The sequence below is a fragment of the Mus caroli genome, chromosome 6, assembly GCF_900094665.2.
Source record: "Mus caroli chromosome 6, CAROLI_EIJ_v1.1, whole genome shotgun sequence".
Classification (NCBI taxonomy): Eukaryota; Metazoa; Chordata; class Mammalia; order Rodentia; family Muridae; genus Mus; species Mus caroli.
Genome location: NC_034575.1, coordinates 26,222,970 through 26,244,768, shown reverse-complemented (window position 1 = coordinate 26,244,768; position 21,799 = coordinate 26,222,970). Strand labels below are relative to the sequence as shown.

General features: G+C 44.7%; 1 protein-coding gene and 2 long non-coding RNA genes across 7 annotated transcripts in view; 1 reads left to right on the top strand and 2 right to left on the bottom strand.

The window, feature by feature from the left end:
• Mkln1 (muskelin 1) overlaps positions 1-463 on the bottom strand; it is a 111,439-nt gene extending 110,976 nt beyond the window's left edge. Inside the window, exon 1 of one of the 2 annotated variants that reach the window (XM_021164743.1) lies at positions 340-463. In XM_021164743.1, the coding sequence (XP_021020402.1) occupies positions 340-437 (98 nt within the window). In that variant the 5' untranslated portion in view covers positions 438-463. The remainder of the gene's footprint in view (positions 1-339) is intronic. The other variant, XM_029478299.1, reaches the window with a different exon arrangement.
• Positions 464-520: 57 nt separating this feature from the next.
• LOC110296537 overlaps positions 521-21,799 on the top strand; it is a 32,365-nt gene continuing 11,086 nt past the window's right edge. Inside the window, exons 1-2 of the long non-coding RNA XR_002378185.2 lie at positions 521-678; positions 3,499-3,596. This is a non-coding gene — a long non-coding RNA (uncharacterized LOC110296537). The remainder of the gene's footprint in view (positions 679-3,498; positions 3,597-21,799) is intronic.
• The window catches only part of LOC110296538, a 47,058-nt gene continuing 40,753 nt past the window's right edge, over positions 15,495-21,799 (bottom strand). For all 4 annotated transcript variants that reach the window (XR_003836904.1, XR_002378187.2, XR_003836906.1 and 1 more), the window contains one exon: positions 15,495-16,775. This is a non-coding gene — a long non-coding RNA (uncharacterized LOC110296538). The remainder of the gene's footprint in view (positions 16,776-21,799) is intronic.

Sequence of the window (21,799 nt, the reverse complement as noted above, 5' to 3'; positions counted from 1 at the left end):
AAGGACCCGGCCCCCGTCGTCGCCCTGACCACCTCCGACGGCGGGGGAGGCTCGCCCGCCGCCCCGGGCCCGAAGCCCCGCTCCGCTCCGCCTCGTCTCCCGCTACGCAAGCCCGCCTCGCCGCCGCCACCCCGAGCTCGCTCCGGGGCCCTCAGCCCGGCCTCCGCCCGCCAGGCCGGAGCGCTCGGCCGCCGCACTGAGAAGCTCCGGAGGCCGCGCGTTCCCCGTCACAGGCCCCGCCTGGGCCTCTCTCGGCTCCGCTCCCCACACCGCACGCTCTGGCCGGCCGCGCTCTCACCGAGCAGCTCCGACAGCTCGAGCGCGGGGCCCCGCACTTACTCGGGAAGGTAAGTGGAGGAGAAGGAGCTCCACTTATGCAGCGCGTAGGGCAGAAGCCGGCACTCGGGCGCCACAGCAACAGCCCCGCCAGCCGCCATCTTGTCAGCACCGTAGCGGCCGCCACCGAGCGCCAGCCCCGCCAGGAGGAGGGCGGGGACAGGGCCTGCTCTTAAAGGGGCCGCGCCGGAACCCGACCGCGCAGGGCCCGCACTGGCAGCTTGGAGGCCGCTTCCTCAGGTTTCCCACGCTGTCCTTTCCTAGCTGACCCTCCCAGGGAGGCTTTCCTTTCCTGGGAGGCTGGCAGAGGAGTGGCACAGAGGACTTTTCTTACAAGCTCAGGTAAAGACAAAGCCAAGGACATTTTGAAAAAAAAAAAAAAAAGTCTAGAACAGGAAGGGAAAATTCGATGAGCTTGGGAAGGGAATATCTTTCCATCTTTCCGACTTTGGAAACCACTGCCCTAGCCTGTTTATAAATCCTCTCCGGAAACAGAGGTAAAGAGAATTGAAGTGCAATAATATAGCCTTTGTCTCTCCAGTTGTCCTGGGGTAAAAATGTCCTTGTCACCGCGTTCAAGGGTCAGGTGGAGGCAAGATAATGGAACAGCGAGTGTGTTCTGCTATCAGTCTGTAAACATTTCTTGTGAGCCTCTCTTACTAATATTCTGATGGTATCGTTGTACCCAGAAATGACATTCGCCCACATACCAGGAAGGTGCTCAGAGTTGGAAAGCTGTGTGCCATCATTTGTCTCCGGCATTAAATCTGTTTGCTTTGAATTTTAACATAAATTTAGCCCAAATGTTTGGAAAGAGAGAGATGTTTGAGAAAAGATTGCGTCCTCTTCAGAAGGAATAATGAGTACACCCCACCCACCTCCAACATACATACTGTTCACGAAGCCTGACAGCAGGCATCATTCTAGCTTTTTGTCATAAAAGGAACATCTGGCCTAAATAGGTGGCTAAGTTAGATAATGCTCCTGTCTAGTACCTGTTTGTCAGGGTTATAAATATTTCCTTGCTTACCTAGCGGCATCACCCAAAATTGTGTCACTCCTTGCCTAAGAGGTTGGACTCCTGGAAGTTTGGATCGCATCATTGTGTCAACCAGAGGATGTTAAAAACTCAAGCAAAGAGTATCTCAATAAATGATCCAATAGTTTTACTCTCTTTGATTATGATAGTTAACCGGCCCATCAGATCTCTCCAATTCTTTATTGGCTTCGTTTCCATTGGTGAAATTTTAGCAGTAGCCTCTACTAGGATACCACTAGCAATGTCAGCTAGACCACAATTATACTCAGTGTTTAAGACTTTGTTGGGAATGAGTATGAGCCCTGAGGTATTGACCCCTGAGGTAATGACCCCTGAGGTAATGCTCTAACCCCACTGACTTCAGTTAGAAAACTGCCTACCATGGAGGAAGTTAGTTACAGAGAAATTATCTTGGAGGGAAAGATTGTCTTTTAAAAGGGAGAAGATAAGATGGGGATTCACTCCAGTTAGAGGACCCACAATTTGCTAATTCCTCTTTTTTTTGGATCTTAGTAAGTCGTTGTTGTTGTTGTTGTTGCTGTTGTTGTTTTTCTTCCAAGCAGAGAATTGTATAGTTCCTGATCAACTATATAATGTGAAAAACAGATATAAACCAATTCTTATTGAGATTGTAATTCAATTACAGTATTTCTCCTGTCCCTTTCCTCTCTCCAAACCTTCTATATAGCTGTCCCTACTATTCAAATTTAGGCCCCTTTTTCATTAATTGTTATTGCATATATGTACTTGTATATAAATATTTATTCTCCAGTATAACCGGTTGAGTCCATATAATGTTACCTGAGTTACGTTTTCAGGTGTGGCTGTTTGGCACTGGACATTGGCATTGGCATGACCATTGGTATACCCCTCCTTCCCTGGGGAGGCCACTCTCCAGCTCCCAGCTTTACTCAGTGCAGTAGTTCTTTGTGTAAGCCTGAAGCCCCATGGGCTTCTCCTCACCTCACCCACCATGCAACTTTAAACCAACTCTTCTCAAGTGTTAGACTTTCCTGCAGTTGTTTGTTTGTTTGGGAGGGGAGAGCTGTCATGGTTGTTATTTTCAAGACAGAATCTTACTTCGTAAACCTTACTGGCCTCGAATTTGCAGAGTACCTCTTGCCTCTGCTTCTCTTGAGGACAGGGGTCACCATGCTCAATTCCTCTGTGGCTTTCTCTTCCCTTCCATTATCAATGGCTTACCAGTGAGCTCTTCAATGAGTGTTCAGCCTCTCTCCTTTTCCTTTTTCCCTTCCCTACACACGCGTGTGTGTGTGTGCGCGCACACACACCTTTCCGCACCAGCACTCTATTCCGTGACACTAACCATGCATTCTAAATTGCTACTTCCGTGGTGCATATCCTCTCTGCCCTCAAGACACGGTCTCTTCCTGGCCTGGAACACCTCCCACCCCACATTCTACCCTGTTTGTTTTTCAGATCATTTTATCTCGGGAGATCTTACCCCATCATGTAAATTACGGTCACTTGACATTTTCTTCATCTCCCTTAACCCCCAGGCTCCCCTCCCTTAGCTTAACAATCACCACAGTATGTTTCTAGTTCTTTTGTGTTTCTCCGTCCTGTAAAGATAACTCCCATTGTGGTAGGAGCCACGCATATCCGGTTCCCAGTCATATCTATGGTTTGTAGTCTCGATGGAGTGTAGTCTAGTACATAGTAGATGCTCAGTGAGTGCTCACTGAGGAAGAAATAAATTGTGCTGAGTTTCAGTTAGAGGCCGGGGTACTACATAGGAAAACTCAGTGTCACACACTGTAAATGTTTGTCCCTAAGCTATGAGCACAGTGTGAGGCCACTGGCCATAAGGAGAGCACGGTTTTCCTGTGACACAAATAAGTACTCCTGTGTTAACAGAAATACAATTAGCTGTGTGGATATTCAGCCCAAAATTTGTAGAAATGTTAAAATAAAATTGGAGACTCAGGAAACTGCAGACTCCTCAGGAGATCCCTGACAAATCAGACTTCTAGGGGTCCATCTTTACCCTCTTCCGCCTTGGAGCATGACTGTGGGTGATGGGATTGTATCCAGAGATGCACATGAGAGGCCTGGGAACAGACAGCAGACAGACAGTCACCCTGTACCATTGTAATTCACAGAGGGGGTCTATATAAACCATCATGGAGCCGGAGGATCAACAGTGTGATGGCAGCACACAGCCCCAGTGAGCCAGTCTTCTTGTCCCCCAGAGGCCCGTGTGAGTACTTCTCCCAGAGGGTTGCTATCTTAGGGGTTTTCAGGTTCTCTCTCTCTCTCTCTCTTTCCCCCCCCCCCCCAAGACTTATCAAGGAAAGCTCTGATGCCCCAGGCATTCCCGGATGCTAGGGAGAACAGGGTGAGCAGCAGAGCCAGACAAGGCTGCGCTTCATAAAGCTACCATGTTCTGTTCGGCCAACACATATATAAGTCATCTAGATAATTGTACTCCATGCTAAATTCTAAAAAGAGATTAGTCTAGAGTAATTCTTAGATTGACCAGGTTCCCTAAAAAAAGGTAATATTTGAGCTAATGCCTATATATGATGAGGAAGAGCCAACCACTGTAAAAGACTGGTTTTGAAAAATTCCAGGCCTTTAAAGCATGGATCATTGACTGATGCAATGAGCCAAAGAGCCCCAGCTCTCCGTGGTACATGCAGACCCTCGTTGGTTCAAAAGCCCATCCTGTTTGATCCTAATTCTTCCAAAATGAGTTGATATTTGGGGATAAATTTATAAACTATGAGGTACTATTCAAATATCAAATGTAGCCAAGTAATAGTAATAAAGACCCGGAGAGATGCAGAGCAAAACAAGCACAGCTGAGTCTGTCTTTATGCAAAGAAACATACCAATTGGCCGAGGGCAGAAGGCATGTGCTTATTGTTAAGGAAGGGATTTTATAGTCACTATGCTTGGTAGATTATACGCTGCCATGACAAAACACTTGAAGCAGGGTAATTTATAAAGGAAAGAAATTTATTTTTCACAGTTTCAGAGGCTGGCAGTTCAAGATCAAAGGCCAGTGTGGTTAGTATTTAGTGAGTCTCTGTTTTTCTGCTCCTAAAATGGCTTACATCATCTGGAGGGGAGAAGTGTTAGATCATAACAATGGAAAAGGAGGAAAAGGAGCCTAGCTGGTTCCCTCCCACCTCTGTAATAGAGTACTAACCCCATGAATAAAGGTGAAGCCCTCTACAGTTAATTATGTCTTAAAAGCCCCATCTCCCTCTCTTTTTTAAAGATTTATTTTATTTCTATGAGTACACTGCCGCTGTCTTCAGACACACCAGAAGAGGGCATCAGATTCCATTACAGATGGATGTGAGCCACCATGTGGTTGCTGGGAATTGAACTCAGGACCTCTGGAAGAGCAGTCGGTGCTCTTAACCACTGAGCCATCTCTCCAGCCCAAAAGCCCCATCTCTTAATTGGGGATTACGTTTCAACGTGAATGTTGGAGGGGATATAACATTCAAACCATAGCTAAAGATTAAAACATATTTGAAAGAAGACTGGAATATACTCATTGCTCTACATGATTGGTTAAAATAAGACTAAAATAAAATAAGGAAAGCAATCTTGACATAAAGCCCTCTGAGGTTCTTGTTTTAGCTTACGAGGGCCACTCAGAGATCAATGACAAAATCTGAAGGTTAGAACAGGTGAAACATGACAAAATATCCAATTTGCTGTCGTCTTCTTCTTCTTCTTCTTCTTTTTCTTCTTTTTTTGGTTTTTCGAGACAGGGTTTCTCTGTAGCCCTGGCTGTCTTGGAACTCACTTTGTAGACCAGGCTGGCCTCGAACTCAGAAATTCTCCTGCCTCTGCCTCCCAAGTGCTGGGATTAAAGGTGTGCGCCACCATGCCCAGCTGTAACTTGCTGTCTTCTAAACAAACTCTGATGTAGAAGAAAAATGTCCTTTTACAGTAGTATAAACAGATGAAAGCACCTAAGACATTTATACAACTGAGCTATTTGCAGATGTGCACCTAGAACCCAAACCCCCGATTTTTCCTAGGCTTTCCCTGAGAAATGTGTGTTATATATGTCTATATTTATGTGACTATTCTTCAAATCCCCTATCATAGGCTTATGCTAAGTACTCAGGAAACATGTCTCCTGCTTCCCTCTGAATTTCTTCTTGACAATTTATAATTATGTTTTCCACAAAATTAAAGACTAGACAGAATTAAAGACATAGAGGCTGTCAGTTCAAATTTTGGTCAGTGTGATGGTTGGTGTTGTCACCCTGGCAGGATCCAGAGTCACCTAGGAGGAAAGCCTCCCAGTGCACTGTATGTTATAATCCAGATGAAGGTCACGTTCTGAGAATGTCTGTGGAGAATTATTTCCATTGTGTTGATGGATGTGGGGAGACTGTCCCCTAGGTGGGGGTTCTGAAGTGTGTACTCTGAATAAAGCAGGCAGAGTGCTAGCATCCATTGTTCTCTGCTTCCTGACTGTGGATGCAGTGTGACCTCAAGCTCAGGCCGTCTTAGGTCCCTATGAACTGTGAGCTAGAACAAACCCTTCTCCCCTATGTTGCTTTTGTCAGGGTGTTTTATACCAACAGGAAGAGAATGTGAGGTAGAAAAGTGGGGTCATTGCTGGATAAACCTGACCACATGGCTCCTAGGCCTTTGGAAATGGTGGGATGTGGAAGAGTTTGGCACTTAGGACTAAAAAGAGCCCTGGAAGGCTGGAAACCAGGCCCTTAGAATACAAGAGTGCTGAAAAAACACAGACAGTGGAGGCCCAGCTCATGAGTTATCAGAGAGAACCAAAGACTACCAGGAACTGGGCCAAGGACCACTCATGTGATATTTTTGGCTAAGAATCTGGCTTCATTTTGACTGTAAACTAAGAACCTGTATGAAGTTGAACTTAAAGTTAATAGATTAACTTGTTTATCAGAGGAAAGTTCAAGTTAGGAGAGCATCCAGGGCAGTAATGAGGAAACAGTGTAACCATTAAGTAAAACAGCAGCCCAGAGCCGGGTGTGGTAGCGCACGCCTTTAATCCCAGCACTCGGGAGGCAGAGGCAGGCGGATTTCTGAGTTCGAGGCCAGCCTGGTCTACAAAGTGAGTTCCAGGACAGCCAGGGCTATACAGAAAAACCCTGTCTCGAAAAACCAAAAAAAAAAAACAAAAAACAAAAAACAAACAAAACAGCAGCCCAGAGGAGGAGCCTCCCACCCTGCACTGGGATAACAGAGAAAGGGTCCCTGAGAACAAGACCCTCAGAGGCTCCAACTCATGAAGGTCTAACACAACCACCTAAGGAACTATTTCACCAAAGCTGGCCCAGAAGGCATACGGATGTTGCCATGACTGGTACGGGGGACTGGACTACATCATGAACTGGCAGCAGAATTTGGCAGCAGCATCTGCATGGCAGTGGTTTGGAATCACTAAAAATGAAAACTTAGAAGCAGTCATGGAGTCCTGATCTGCAGTGATACTGCAGAACCACTGAGGCCAGGTAGCATGTGCAGGAGTCAGGGTCCCTACCAGGAGGCTCGGGAAAGCCAGTGCACGTGGCTATAAAGGTGACCTGGGGGCACTAGAGATAACTGGGACCATGGGAAGTCTGCCAAGAAGAGCTGAGAGGATGAATGGTGCCAGCCTAAGAGAGAGGCTATGTGTATTGCAGGCAGCAGAGCTGGAGGAGTGGAGCCATCCAGCCCATTTAGAGCCCAGATGATTGTACTACAAGCCTCTGATGCAAGACACAATGCTGTAGGATTTGGTGTTTGCCCTACTGGATTTTGGTCTTGCTTTGACCCAGTCACTCCTTTCTGTGCCCCCATTCTTTCTTTTTGGAATAGGAATATTTACTCTTTGCCATTTTATGTTGGAAGAACATAGCTTGCTTATTTTGTAGGAACTCACAGTTAAGAGATTTTGTAGTTGTTATTGGTGACCTCTTTGGGGGTTAAAGGACCCTTTCACAGGGGTTGCATATCAGATATCCTTCATATCAAATATTAACATAATAATAACAGCAGTGAAATTAGTTATGAAATAGCAACAAAAATAATTTTCTGGATGGGGTCACCACTATATGAGGAACTGTATTAAAGGATGGCTGCATTAGGAAGATTGAGAACCGTTGGGCTATCGGGACTTTCAATGTTGGAATGCATGCACTTTGCTTTAGAAGATGATCCTGAGCCTATGAAGACAAGGGATTGGGAGGAGTGGAGCTAGATTCCTAGATGATTATGAGCCACTATGTGGATTCTGGAAACTGAACTGGGTCCTCTGCAAGAAAAATAAGTATTCTTAACCAGTGAGCTATCTCGCCAGCTGCAGAAGACCCTTTCAGCTGTCAGGGAGACTATTCCGTGGGTAGAAACTCTGAATTAAATAAAATTATAAAGTGAGCTGAGTACTTTACATGAGCGCTCATCTTTCTTTGCTTTCTGACTCTGGGTCTAGTGTGGCCAACTGCCAGCTTCTCTGCCGGGGTGGATTGTACCCTTGAAGTATGAGCTGAGCTAAACCCTTTCTCCTTTGACTTGCTTTTGTTAGTTTTGAGTTTGTTTGTTTGTTTGTTTGTTTTATTAGTTTGCCTTTTTAAAAATCACAGCAGCAGGAAAAGAAACTAAGATACTAAAGAAAGTCCCCCAGGGAGATTGGAAGCCTGAGCTTGTTCCCATTGACCATGTCTTGAATACTTGGAGCTCCCGTTGCTATCTCAACTCTCAAAACCGCCTGGCAAGTAAACTGAGATGCTTGGACATCAAGGATCAGCAAGCTTGTATATATTCTCTCCTTTAAAAGCCCGTGTGAATGCATCCTCACCATTACCATCGGGCTCAGGGTTCAGAGAGCTAAGAGGAGGAGCCTCTGATAGTCCGGAAACTGACAGTTATGAAACCTGCTTTTTCCAATTTGGGGAGTGGAGTTCTGGGCCTTGAGCATACTAGACAAGCCCTTTCTATTGTGGCTGTACTCCCTAGCCCTGAAATCATTTCTTTAACCAAAATGCTGTCCAAAAAGAACAAAAGAAATACAAAAAGGACAGGTGTAATATTTTTGTTGTTGTTGATTAAGTAGGTAGTTTGGGGTTGTTTGTTTCTTTTTTTTTTAATTAGGTATTTTCCTCATTTACATTTCCAATGCTATCCAAAAAGTCCCCAGTACACTCCCCCCCCCACACTACTCTACCCACCCACTCCCACTTTTTGGCCCTGGCGTTCCCCTGTACTGNGGCATATAAAGTTTGCAAGTCCAATGGGCCTCTCTTTCCAGTGATGGCCGACTAGGCCATCTTTTGATACATATGCAGCTAGAGACAAGAGCTCTTCCGGGGTACTGGTTAGTTCATAATGTTGTTCCACCTATAGGGTTGCAGATCCCTTTAGCTCCTTGGATACTTTCTCTAGCTCCTCCATTGGGAGCCCTGTGATACATCCAATAGCTGACTGTGAACATCCACTTCTGTGTTTGCTAGGCCCCTGCTTGTGGACGTTGTACATCGTGGTGCGGAGCCTAGTGCGCACCACGATGTACAACGTCCACAAGCAGCCCATATCTTCGAGGCTTTTCCCTACTTTCTCCTCTATAAGTTTCAGTGTCTCTGGTTTTATGTGGAGTTCCTTAATCCACTTAGATTTGACCTTAGTACAAGAAGATAGGAATGGATCAATTCGCATTCTTCTGCATGATAACCGCCAGTTGTGCCAGCACCATTTGTTGAAAATGCTGTCTTTTTTCCACTGGATGGTTTTTGCTCCCTTGTCAAAGATCAAGTGACCATAGGTGTGTGGGTTCATCTCAGGGTCTTCAATTCTGTTCCATTGGTCTACTTGTCTGTCATTATACCAGTACCATGCAGTTTTTATCACAATTGCTCTGTTTGTTTCTTAGGCAAAGGTATTTCAGCCTTTTTCCAGCAGGGCCTTTAGCTGAGTCAGGGGTGAACCTCAACATAGGCATCAGGTGTGAAGTTCGGGCCAGGCCTGTCTTCTCCCAGGAGATGGCAGCAGCAGCAGCTGTGTCAGCGGTTGGGGAAGTAGGGCAGAATGCATCTGCTTTCCCTTTGGCAATCAAACCTAAAAATTCTTGGTTCCAGAGGCCACTTTATCCCTTCCTTGGTTTGCTGAGCTTGTTTGGAGCCAGGCACTGGGAGTGTAGGAGCTGGCAGAGAGTCCTCTTCATAAGTGCCTAGCTTTTTCTGTAAACATTTTGGTCTAGGCTACGACCTTGAAGCCAAGTGTGAAGGAGCTGAGAATGTCTCTGGCCAAAAGGAAGGAGCTTCAAAAAGAAACAGCCAGTAACTTTACTCTCCCAGTTCCCACAAGCATAAATCTAGAGGGCATCATACAAAGAATACAGATTCTTGACCTGGGCTCCCAGCCACCAGCCTGCTGACCTTGTCCTTGAACCTGTCAGAGCGACAATTCTTATCAGCCCAGTGTGGACTCAGGCGGTCTTCGAGCACCTGCTAATGTTTAATTTGGAGAGGGCGGGCATGGACACATGTGCGCATGAGTAAGCCAGAGGTCAGCTCAAGTGTCTTCCACTCTGCCTTTTTAGGACTTGTGCTCTCACCAACCTGGGGCCCACCAAGGAGGTTAGGCTGCCTGGCCAGCAGCAACCCACCCTCCCAGTGCTGGGATTTTACATGTGCACTACCACTCCTGTCTTTTTCACATTCGCTCCTGGAGGTTGAACTCAGGTCCTCCTGCTGGTGCAAATGATGAGCACTTTACCCAGCTGAGCTATGATCCTCAGTCCTAATTTTTAAATTTCGCTTTTATTATTTGGATTAAGTAGGACTGCCCTTCACCTTTGCAGAATTTAAACAAATCTTAGACACAACAAAGCGCCACTTGGTTCCAAGTTAATCCCAGCTGAGCACATATCCTGGTTTGGCAGACACTGCCAGCTGCATAGGAGGTGGGCAGAAGTCCCAGGAAATGTCTGGATACCACACAGCTATGGACGAACTGTCAACTGCTGGAGATTGCTTTGCAAATTGCCACATCCGAATGGAGCGGACAAAACAATATTTCAAAAGAGCAATTAACACTGATTCTTAGTATATTTGGAACCAAAAGGCCTTGGGGGTGGGGGCGGGAAACTGGCTCGGCAGAAGAGTGTTCCATCCATCTGGGTTGTCATGGCCAAGGTCAAGGAGCTTTGAAGCTACACTCTTCCTGTGCCCTCGATCCCTGCCACAGCCTTGGTTCTGTGAAACTCTAGGCATAACTAGTTTCCCTAATTTCCCCCTTTCATCTAGTTGGCTCTACTTCCCTTGCTTTGTTAAACTTCCATCTATTCACTGAAGTAAGCAATTACCCTTCCTCTCCCATGTACCAGGGACAGACGATACGCCTGGCTTATGTCTGTTCAGAAGTGGTTGGTATAAAAATATATGTGGTAGTAGTAGTGATGTTGGTGATGGATGTAATCTTGTTTCAAATGTCATATTTCTAATGATGGGTATTGATAGACCAGAGCAGAATCATCTAGATAGCACAATAATCCTATAGTTCCATAGGAATTGGCACCCATGAATCAGTCAAGACTTGTTCATACAAAAGGCACCATATTGAAATCTCTTCCAGATTAGGAGCTGTGGCTCCAGAAAGCCAGTATCAGTGTCAGTGGGGAATACATACATGCATACATGTGTGCACATATATGCACACACATATCTATATTTACAGATATCAAAACAGTAAACTGGGGAATGACTGTGATAGGAAAGTTGGTAATAAAAAAATAATTCTGGACAACTCCACATTAGAGAGGAGAACCCAGAGGGGAAGTCAGAGAGCAAGGGGACACACGGATATCCAGAACGACATAGAATGTCCCAGACAGTGGCGTGCGCGCATGAGCGCACGCACACACACACACACACACACACACACACACACAAGGGGGTGGGGAGGAGGAGGGAGAGGAATCACGTTTCCTGGTTCTACCACATTCCAGATCAGTCTGTGTTGAACTGACATTCAATGTCAAAAAGATACTAGATGTCCTTGTGGTGTTGGAATCAAGTTGAATCATCTCATGCCCCAGGGCAACTTATAGGAGTTGTTCTCTCCTTCTACTTTGTGGGTCCTGGGGATTGAACTCAGGTCATTAAGCTTGACAGCAAGCACCTTTACCAATGAGTTCTGCTGCCAAGCCCTCAAACACAAATTTCTGTAGACTTTTCATGCTTACAAGTTTTTAAAAAATTATTCGTTGGGGGTGGGGAGTAAGAGAGGGGAGCTTGGCAGCAAGTGCCTTTATCCAAGGAGCCATCTTTCCAGCCCTCAAATGCAAGTTTTTATTGAAGACTTTATCATGTTGATAATTTTTAAATTAGTGTGTGTGTGTCAGGCTTGGCAGTAAGTGCCTTCACCTACTGAGCTATCTTGCTGATCCCTGAAAAATCACAATTTATGTTCTTCCTGCATATTTACAAATAATGCTCTAGAAACCACCTCTCCCAACTCTATAACCAATTTAAAGTGATGCCATATACTAAATATACAGCACCAAGGTTGAGAATCTCTGGCCTCTGCTTAATTTTATCCAGCTTAGGTTGGGGTGTGCTGATTTCATAAGACATATACTGTCTTTGTATCATCATCATTATATTATTATTATTATTATTATTATTATTATTATTTGTGGTGGCCTGGGACTCACTGTGTTGACTGGGCCAGCCTTGTATTGGCAGATCTGCCTGCCTCTGCCTACTGTGTGCTGAGAGTGAAGGCTTGTGCCACCCCACCTATCTCAGTTTCTTTCACCAAGGCTATGATAAAATACTCTGACCAAAGCAACTTGAGGAAGCAAGGGTTTATTTTAGCTCACAGTTCGAGGCACTGTCCCTCACACTGGGGAAGTCAGGGGAGCAGCAGCTGAAAGCAGCTGATCATGTGACATCTGCAGTCAGGAGAGGGTAAAGTTAGCCTGCTAGTGCCCAGCTCCCACTTCCAGGGTCCAGTTAGGGAATGATGCCACACACAGTGGAGGGTCTTCCCACAGGCATACACAGAGGGCCAGCTCCCAGGTGATTCTAGATTACCTCATTAACAATATTAACCATCACGTGCTTTAAAAGGAAAACAAAAATCCTCCAGTTTAAGTCTGCGCTTCTCCTTTCTGGTTTGTGTGTGTTTGTTTGTTTGCTTTCCCCAATTTACTGGTTTATGTATGTTCTTAGTTTGTTTGTTTTTTTAAGTACTGCTTCTGTATGTTTGTTTGTTTGTTTTGTTTTGTTTTGTTTTTTTCCAGACAGGGTTTCTCTGTATAGCCCTGGCTGTCCTGGAACTCACTTTGTAGACCAGGCTGGCCTCGAACTCAGAAATCCTCCTGCCTCTGCCTCCTGAGTGCTGGGATTAAAGGTGTGCGCCACCACCGCCCGGCTGTTCTTAGTTTATTGTTGACAGGGTCTCACTGTGTAATTCAGAAAGGCCTAGAACTCAAGTTTCTCCTGCCATAGGTTTCCAAGCACTGGGATAGGATGGACCACCAGGCTTAGCCTTACTTATTTATCTATGTGTGCATGCTAGAAAAGAGAAAGATAGACAGATAGACAGACAGGACAGAGAGCACCTGCTTGAGTAGACCAGGCTAGATTCCAGCTATCAGTCTCCTTGCCTCAGTCTCCCCTGTACTTTCCCCACTTTGCCCATTTTCTCTTCCCTGTCCTCTCTTCCTGCCTGGCTCCATCTTACCTTCTTCCCATCAGTGCCATTCTATCCTAACTTCCCTGTCTGTCCTCATTGCTGTCTGTCTGTCCTCCTGCAGCTCCCACTCCCCTTCTCTGCTCTCTCCCCTGACCCACAGCACACACCTCTGTTCTAGTTCGCCAGCTTTCCCCTTTAAAGCTCCTTAATTGGAAAGGGGGGGCACAGAGGCATCGTCAGACATTTGTAATTTTATTATTCAACAAGATACATTATTTTTAATCTTAAGAGCAGATAAGTACTAAAAATAGGTTTCTTTCTCCAAAGACCCCAGAAAAGGAGAAAGAAAACCTTTGCCCATGGTTAGCTTGCTCCTTAAATACGAACTATAATAATTATTATTTTAGTAACTTCCTGGGTTGGCCACAGATGACTCTGTTCATGTCACTCACTGACCCTTGGTTGGAAAGTCCTTCTTAGTTCTTCATCATCCAAGACAGCAGCTGACATCAATGTAAAAAGAGCAACGAGCTAAAAAGAGTAGAGTGTGTACGCCCTGAATTGCATATTCAGTTGCAAAATCATCATCATTATTATTATAATTACAGAGGGGAGGCATTTCAATAATTGTTCAAAGTGTCTTCTTGAGGAAATAAGTAAACCAGGGCCAGCTGTCACAAGCCAATCTACAATAATGATCCCCGTATGTGCATCCTCGGGATTCATAACAATCTACAATAACAAGTGTGTGCGTTCGTCTACTGTCCCTGAACAGCCTAAAAAAAAAAAAAAAACAAAAAAACCCTACGATCTGCTCTGATGTCTCACTTGGTAGTTCACTTGTATTTTTAAACAGCATCCTTGAATAACCTCACAGTCACAAACTGCCAAACAAAAATTGCATCACCAATCTAATAACAAACAACGGTGGGCAGTCTGGCATCAATCCACCTGTAACAGGATGGCCACAAACCTAGGTTTCTGAGCCAAGTGGAAGCCAGGTAGACGGCTCGGCAGACAGACAACTGAAACCAGTTAAGAGGGAAACAGCCACCAAGACAGACATGCTTTATTGACTTGAAAATCACAAACAGGAACTGGGAAGGCCTTGTTTTCAGCTTACTTGTGAAATCAACCCGAAGTATTTCAATTTTGCTCCTCCCAACAAACAGCTGTGAAATGACTAATAGAAATGAACTGACGCTGTACCAGGAACTAAATGTGCCACTTCACTGAGAACAGAAAAGCGTTCCCTGGTAGAGGCTGTCCTCTCAGATTAATACCTGAGACATGGTGCAGAGAAACTACTGAACCAGGCTGTTCTATAGGCAGAAAGAAAGAATCATTGTGACTCGAACTGCCAAGGCAGGGAGAAAAGCAAAATGGTGGGAAACCAAGCAGATATTGTATGACAGCCATCAGGGTGGGGATCTGAGCTGATCCAGTCAGAGCCATCAGGACTGACCACAAACTAGATGTCCTTGACTGAGGTAGCTGACCTTTGGGGGAGCTGAGGTTCCTAGTAAGAGATCTGCTTTTCTAGTGAACAGAAACTTTAAGGCTTGCTCACAATCCTTCTGTTTGCCTGGCCAAAGTCCTTTTATTTAGAGCAATGCCACCAGTGTAGCCATTTTGGAGGAAGAGGGGCTTTGGACCTGAATAGACTCTGCGTGCTGTAAAGAGTGTCCCAGCCAAGCACAGGCACGCTGCCGTTACTGAGAAAGAACCACCCAAGCGCCTCCCCAACATGTTCTCATATCTCAGTACCTTTGAATTATGGTTCTATCTCTAATTTCATGTTCTTGAAGAAACTCCAGAGACAGGGGAAGAAAGAGGAGAAAGAAAATTTCTTATCACATTGCTTTTGTCTCCATGGGCCACTCAGGTTTTCCAAATTGGAATCTTAATCTTGCTGGAGGCTGGGCCTGAGCCAGGCGAGAAGGGTGAATGAACTCAAGCTGCTCCAGGAACTGGCCAGCTGCTCTGCCACAGCCGTCCTAGGCGCTAAGAATCACCTTCCTCATTACAATGGCTCAGTACATTTCCATATTTGCACTCCCAGCTAAAAGCAATGTAACGAGCAGGCAACTTTCTCTTGCTTCAGTAGTTCAGACATTTCCCGCAGAAGCATCAGAAGGGCACTGACTGACACCGTGAAAGCTGTTTTGAAGTGTATCTTGCGCATTTTTAATTGTAAAAGTAAGACATGACAATGATTAAAATAAATGGAAAATGGGTTCGTATAGAAAGCAAAAAGACATCCTTCTTGACTTTATTACAAGTTAAACACAGAACTATTTCTTGCCCTGTGTGTTCTATATAAGGATATCAAATGCATACAATGCTTCTTTTCTAAAAAAGGTTTATTTATTCTTATGAATATACTGTATCTGTCTTCAGACACACCAGAAGAGGGCATTGGATCCCATTACAGATGGTTGGGAGCCATCATGTAGTTGCTGGGAATTGAACTCAGGACCTCTGGAAGAGCGGTCAGTGCTCTTAACCACTGAGCCATCTCTCTAGCCTGCATACAATGCTTCTATGCAGAGTAAATTATATACAGTATCCTTTATGTTGTATTTAATAGTATATCTGCAACATTCCATATTAGCACATGGAGATCTTTTAGCCAGCCACGAGGCAAGCCATAAAGCCAACCATTGCCTAATTAACAAACATTTAAATTCTTTCCATTTTCACCTATTATTATTATAAACAATGCTTCCGTGAATAACCTTACATTCATGTCTTTAGGAATCTCTGTTGTGACTTTATCCACAGGATAAATTACTTCAAACAAATGACCAGCTAATCATATATGTACATTCAAGATAAGAACAGCAGAGCTGCCTCTCAGTGACAGCTCTTCCTTGCCCAGCATGTGCAAGGCTCTAGGTTCAAACCCAGCACCACACACACACACCATGGAATGCTTCCGAATTGTAACCTGTCCACGCTGTCCAATTCGGTGGCCAGCAGCAGTGTGCATTTACTGTAACATTGCTAAAAAACATATTTTCTTGAACTCCAAGCATCTGTCACTCACAGAACCATGGGCATGTTGTCATGGTTTCATCTTTCTAAGCACTATGAAGGTGAACGTTTTCTCCAAGTAATTTTGACCGTTCCTACTTTGGGTTTGTTTGGCCTGTCGTCGTTGTTTTGTGAAACTGGTTCTCAAGGTGTAGTGCTGGCTAACCTGGAACTTGGAGGTCCACCCGCCTCTACCTCCTCCAAGTGCTGGGATCAAAGGTGTGCACCACCCTACCCAACACCATTCTTATTTGGAGTATGTGAAGTATTTGTTCAGTCTTGCAGTGTCTGTCTGCGGCTGCTCATTGCCATCATCTTCATCCGCATCATATAAAAGTTTTAAATGTCTTTCACAGATTCATTTATTAGCATTTCTCCTTCTGCCCTCTGGGTTCATTTGTGTTTTAAATGTTAGTTGCTGTGGGGTCTCTCTGCAGTATGGTTGGATTTGAATTCTACTGTGTCCTGTGGTGGTACAAATGAGGAAATTATTCTGGGTATAGTGATCTATGTCCGTAATTCCAGCGTGTAGGTGGCAAAGGCAAGAGAACTGCTGTGATTTCAAGGTCAACCTGGACTACATAACAGGATCCTCCTATTCAGTAACTTTGAGGCTCAGTGGGACAGTGCCTGCTGCAAAAGCAAGAGATCTTCAGGTTGGATCCCCAGCAGCCAAGTAAAAAAGCTGGGTGTAGTCACACACATCTGTAACCTGAGGGACAGAGCCAGGCAGATCCTGTTAGTTTATAGCCAGCCGAACTAGCCAACCAGCAATCACCAAGTTCAGTGAGAGACCCGACTTAAAAAGAAGTCATCAACGAAAACATCCAGCTCTGGTCTCCCTGCTCACATATGCAAGCTCTCTCTCTCTCTCTCTCTCTCTCTCTCTCTCTCTCTCTCTCTCTCTCCACACACACACACACACACACACACACACACACACACGGAATTTGGTTTTACAATGTGGAAAGAAAACATTTACAAAGCCAGTATATTGAGAGAAGTGACAATGCAGAGACCCCAACATCATCCATCGTCCCTTAGGCAATTATCTGAGCAGAGAGTGGTTTGTGTCTCATTTAAAGGACTCCTGTCTCTTTTCTATGCACTAGAGTGAGGGCCACCTCCTCGGGGAAAGGCATAATCAGGCTATGTGGGCCCCAAGCAGCCTGGACTTTTGGTATCTGTTTACCAGAGTTGCCTTGAAAACCCACATACACTGCCCAGTGTTAGATGTCAGAGGCAGGGTAGAGGCAGAAAGCAGGAAAAGACCAGAGTCTGACCTGAACGGATGAGATGAGACTATGTTTACTAACACACACAGGGAGGGACAGCTCTCTCCCTTGGGAAATGGAACCAGGTGGCTGGGGCTCTCTCCATTGGCTTGGGAATGAGGGACTAGTTGATACAGCTGTCGGGGCTCCAAGGCACTCACTCTCTCACACAGCACCTAGACTTTTGGTGGGATGCTTTATAAAGGAAAGGAAGCCAGTGATGTCATGGGAAGCTGAGTTTATTCACCAATCTCCAGGTATACACACCCTTCCCCAAGCCTCAGTCCAGCCTCACACACATGGTTTGAGCTAGCTCATTGTTCAGGCAACCCCAAGGAGGACCTCAGATTCATTAAGGCAGCCTGCTCCTAATGTATTAGGTTAGTACAGGCTCATTAAGTAGAGATGACTCCTCAAGCCCAGCCTTTTATTTTGAATATTTAAAAACACACAAAGTTTTAAGAAATACAATTAATTACCTATACTTTTCAGCTCTGTTCAGTTATTGTTTATATTCTTTTCACCTTTCCTGTGAATAGGCATGTTTATCCATTGAAGCTTTTGAAAGTAAGTTGAATATTAGAATTTCTTAATTGACATCTCACTTAAAATAATCCAGTATATGCCTTCAAAGAATAAGGGTATCTAATATAACTATAATACAATTTCAGGCTGGGGAAAATTAGCAATAATGTAATAATATCTTTAAGTTCATATTAAAATGTCTACTGTCTAAATGCCTTATATAAGAATCTTTCCCTTTGTTCCAAATATCATATTAATCTCTCTCCCTCCCTCCCTTCCTCTCCCTCTCTCTCCCTACCCCCCCCCCCCATTTGATTGCTTGCTTGCACGCTTGCTTTTAACAAGGTCTTACATAGCCCAGGAAGACTGTGAATCCTCTGTGAAGCCAAGGATGACCTGGAACTCCTGATCCACCTCCTGAGTGCTTTGCAGATGTGTCCCCTCCCCTCCCCTAACATTCCCCCCCTCACATACTTTTCAGTTCAGATTCTGCTGGGAGGGAAGCCAGGACTGTGTGCATGTTAGGCACGCACTCTACCAAATGAGTAAGATCCCCTAGCCCCTGGTCTGAGACCTTACGATTGCATTTCATTCTTTTTCTCTAGTCCAGTGTCCCAGGATGGACATTCAGCAATACCTACAGATATTTTTGATTATGGGGTGATGCTTCTGGCATTGCATTAATTCATCTTCTGTCACAATAACAAGATTCAGGAGGTTGGACACTTTACAATGAAGCTTATTTGATTTATAGTTTTGGAGGTTGAAAGTTCATGATCAGGTGATCATATCTGTTTGACCTTTGACAAAGCCCCCCACCCCCATTGCATTCCAAATGGCAGAGAAACAGAAAGGAATCCAGTATGCAGAAAGGCTGAATCACTTGGCTCTCGTAACAACCCATACTTGTGAGAACTGAACTTGTGAATCCCTAAAAAACTGTGTTCATCCCAAGGGCAGGGCTGTTAGTGACTTCACCACCTACCAGTGGGCAGGACTTCTAAAAAGTTCTCCATCTTCCAACTTTGCCACACTGAACACTAAGCTTCTAGCACAGGAAGTTTTCACTGACAAACCGCATCCAATCAATAGTAGGCATGTAGTGTCTACAGCTAACAATACCTGCTGAATGTCCAATAGTTCCCTGGCCCTCATACCTGGTCTAAAAAGCCAAGTGATGACAAGGCTTGAATAACCCGGATGCAGCCTGTCTAACCAGTCTTCCCACTTAGTTCTGCAGGACGCTGACATAGGTGTCCACTGCTGCATAACAAACGGCCTGCTAAAATTCAATGGCATGAGATTAGGAATCATTGTCTAGATCATTCTGTGATGTGGGCTGTGCTCTGCTGATCACTGATGCTCTCTGACATTGCAAGTGTATTTGTTGCTTTTCTTGTTTTGACCTGACAGGAAGCCACCTGAGAGAGGAAGGGCTCACAGTTTAAAGAAATCCAGTTCACCATGGGAGGGAATATAGGGCAGCAGGTGGTTCCATGATAGCTGTGTGCTGGGACTACTCACTTCCTCACATCTTGGCAGAATGAAAAAGCATGGAATAGACAGAAGACGTGGTAGGGATATAAAACCCCAATCCCCACCCCAAACCCCAGTTGGCCATTTCCTCTAGGATGGCTATACCTCCTTAAAGTTTCACAACCTTCCAAAATAGTACCACCTGCTGGGAACCAAGTGTCCAAACATGAGCCTGTGGGGGACATTACACACTCAGTTCAACATTGAGGGTGACATCCATTAGGACCAGTTTCCTTAGTCTGTACATGTAGAAGGCATGGCCAAAGGAATGCGGAAGGTCTGCTGAGACCTTGGCTTAGACCTGGTTCTGCCACTTCAACAGTATTATGTTGGGCAAAAGTAAGTAACAAGAGACCAGTGAAATGACTCAGTGGGTATAGGCACCTTTCACCCAGCTTGACTAACTGAGTTCAATACCTAGGACTCACATGGTGGAATCAGAGAAACAACACCCACAGGTTGTCCTATGACCTCTACACACATACTATGGCATGTGCACACAAAATAAATGAATGTAACTAATTAAAAAAAAACAAAACAGGTGCTTTGTTTAAAAAAATAAAATAAAAAGCATAACAAAGCCAGGTTAGAGTCCAGTGGCAGAGAGATACACTCCACCTCCTACTGTAGTTGTCCTACCAAATAAAAGTGATATTGTGCCCTTATTGTACCTTTTCAGGAGGGATGCAGCATCAAGTTGGCCTACTCTTAGCGACATGAAGTTTAGTAGAAACGGACAAATCTCCCCTTTGAAAGCTCTCCCTTTAGTACATTTGGGGTGATTCTTAGGTGCACTGAGGCAACCTGTTCTTCATTATATTGGTTTCCTAGGGCTGTGGTAACACAGTACTCACAAGTTGGGTAGTTTATGACTATAAAAATCTATTTTCCACAGGTTGGAAGCAGGAATATAATGTGTTGGCAGAGTCATGCTCCCTGTCAGTCCTGTAGGGAGAATCTCTCTTGCCTTTTCAGCCGGGGGCATTCCAAGGCTCACAACTGCAGCACTTCAATTCAATATCTATCTTCACATAGTGTACTCCTTGGGTGTCTGTATGGTCATGTGACCATCTTACTATACGTATACCAATCACATCGGATTAGTAACCCATCCTCTAGTAGGACCTCATTCTGAACAAATTATATCTGCAATAGCCCTGCATTGTGTGGGATAATGAGTACTAGGAAGGACTCTGATATTTTTTGTTGTTTCAGTTGTCATAATTCAAACCCTAATGCCTATCAATTGTCCCTCAATAGTGTCTTCAATGACTGGTGATCCCTACTTGATTTAGTTAGTAACTTGTGGGTTTTACAACACTGTGTGTGTGTGTGTGTGTGTGTGTGTAGGGGTGCATTGTATATGTGTGTATGTAAGCCAGAGGTTGATGTAGGGTATCTTCCTTAATACTTCTTCCCCAGCTCCCTTTTCTAGTTAAGAGATGTTTATGGGCATGAGTGTTTTGTTTGGATGTACCTGTGTTGTATGCACGCCTGGTGTCCAAGGAGGCCAGAAAAGAGTACAGAATCCTCTAGAACTGAAGTTACAGTCAGTTATAAACCACCACGTGGGTGCCAGGAACTGAACCCAGGAACTGGGAAAAGGAGCCCATACCCTTTGATTACTGAACCACCTCTCCAGCCCTTCACCTTCCCTTATAAGACAGGACTGCTCACTGAACCTAGAGCTCAGTGATTCAGCCTTCCCCGCACTGGGATTGCAGGTCTGTGCCTCCACACCAGCCTTTTCAGATGAGTTCTTGAGGGTCAAATTCAGGCTTACATGACAAGCATTTTACCAAGTGAACTATCTCTCCAGCCCAGGAATCTTTTGTCAAGCTTCATTATATCTTCAGAATTTATTAGCTGTCATTTTTCTGTTAAGGTTTGTTTTGCTGTCCCAACTCTGGTTCTCTTCTCTCCCCTCATTTTTTTAAAAAAATCACTTAAATAATCATGTTATGTGCAATCATTTTTCTTTTGGGGGCTGGAGACTGAACTCAGGTCCATGCTAGGCAAGGACACTGACTACTATGAGCTGTGTCTCAAGCCCTATGTGGTTTTTAATTTATTCATTGTCAATTATTACATTTGATATTTTGCCTACCTGTAGGTCTGTTTGAGGGTGTCAGATCCCATGGAACTGGAGTTACAGACAGTTGTGAGCTGTCGTGTGGGTGCTAGGAATTGAACCCAGGTCCTCTGTAAGAGCAGCCAGTGCTCTTAACCACTGAGCCAACTCTCCAGACCCCCACCCTCCAAGCCCTATATTTTATACAGCCAGGACAAACATTTTCATGATCAAATTTCCCAGGCCTGAAAATGGAAGTCTATGAGGTCAACTCATAAGTAAGGGTTTCAACTTTTTTAAAAGTCGGAATTTTAAACATGATTATTTCAG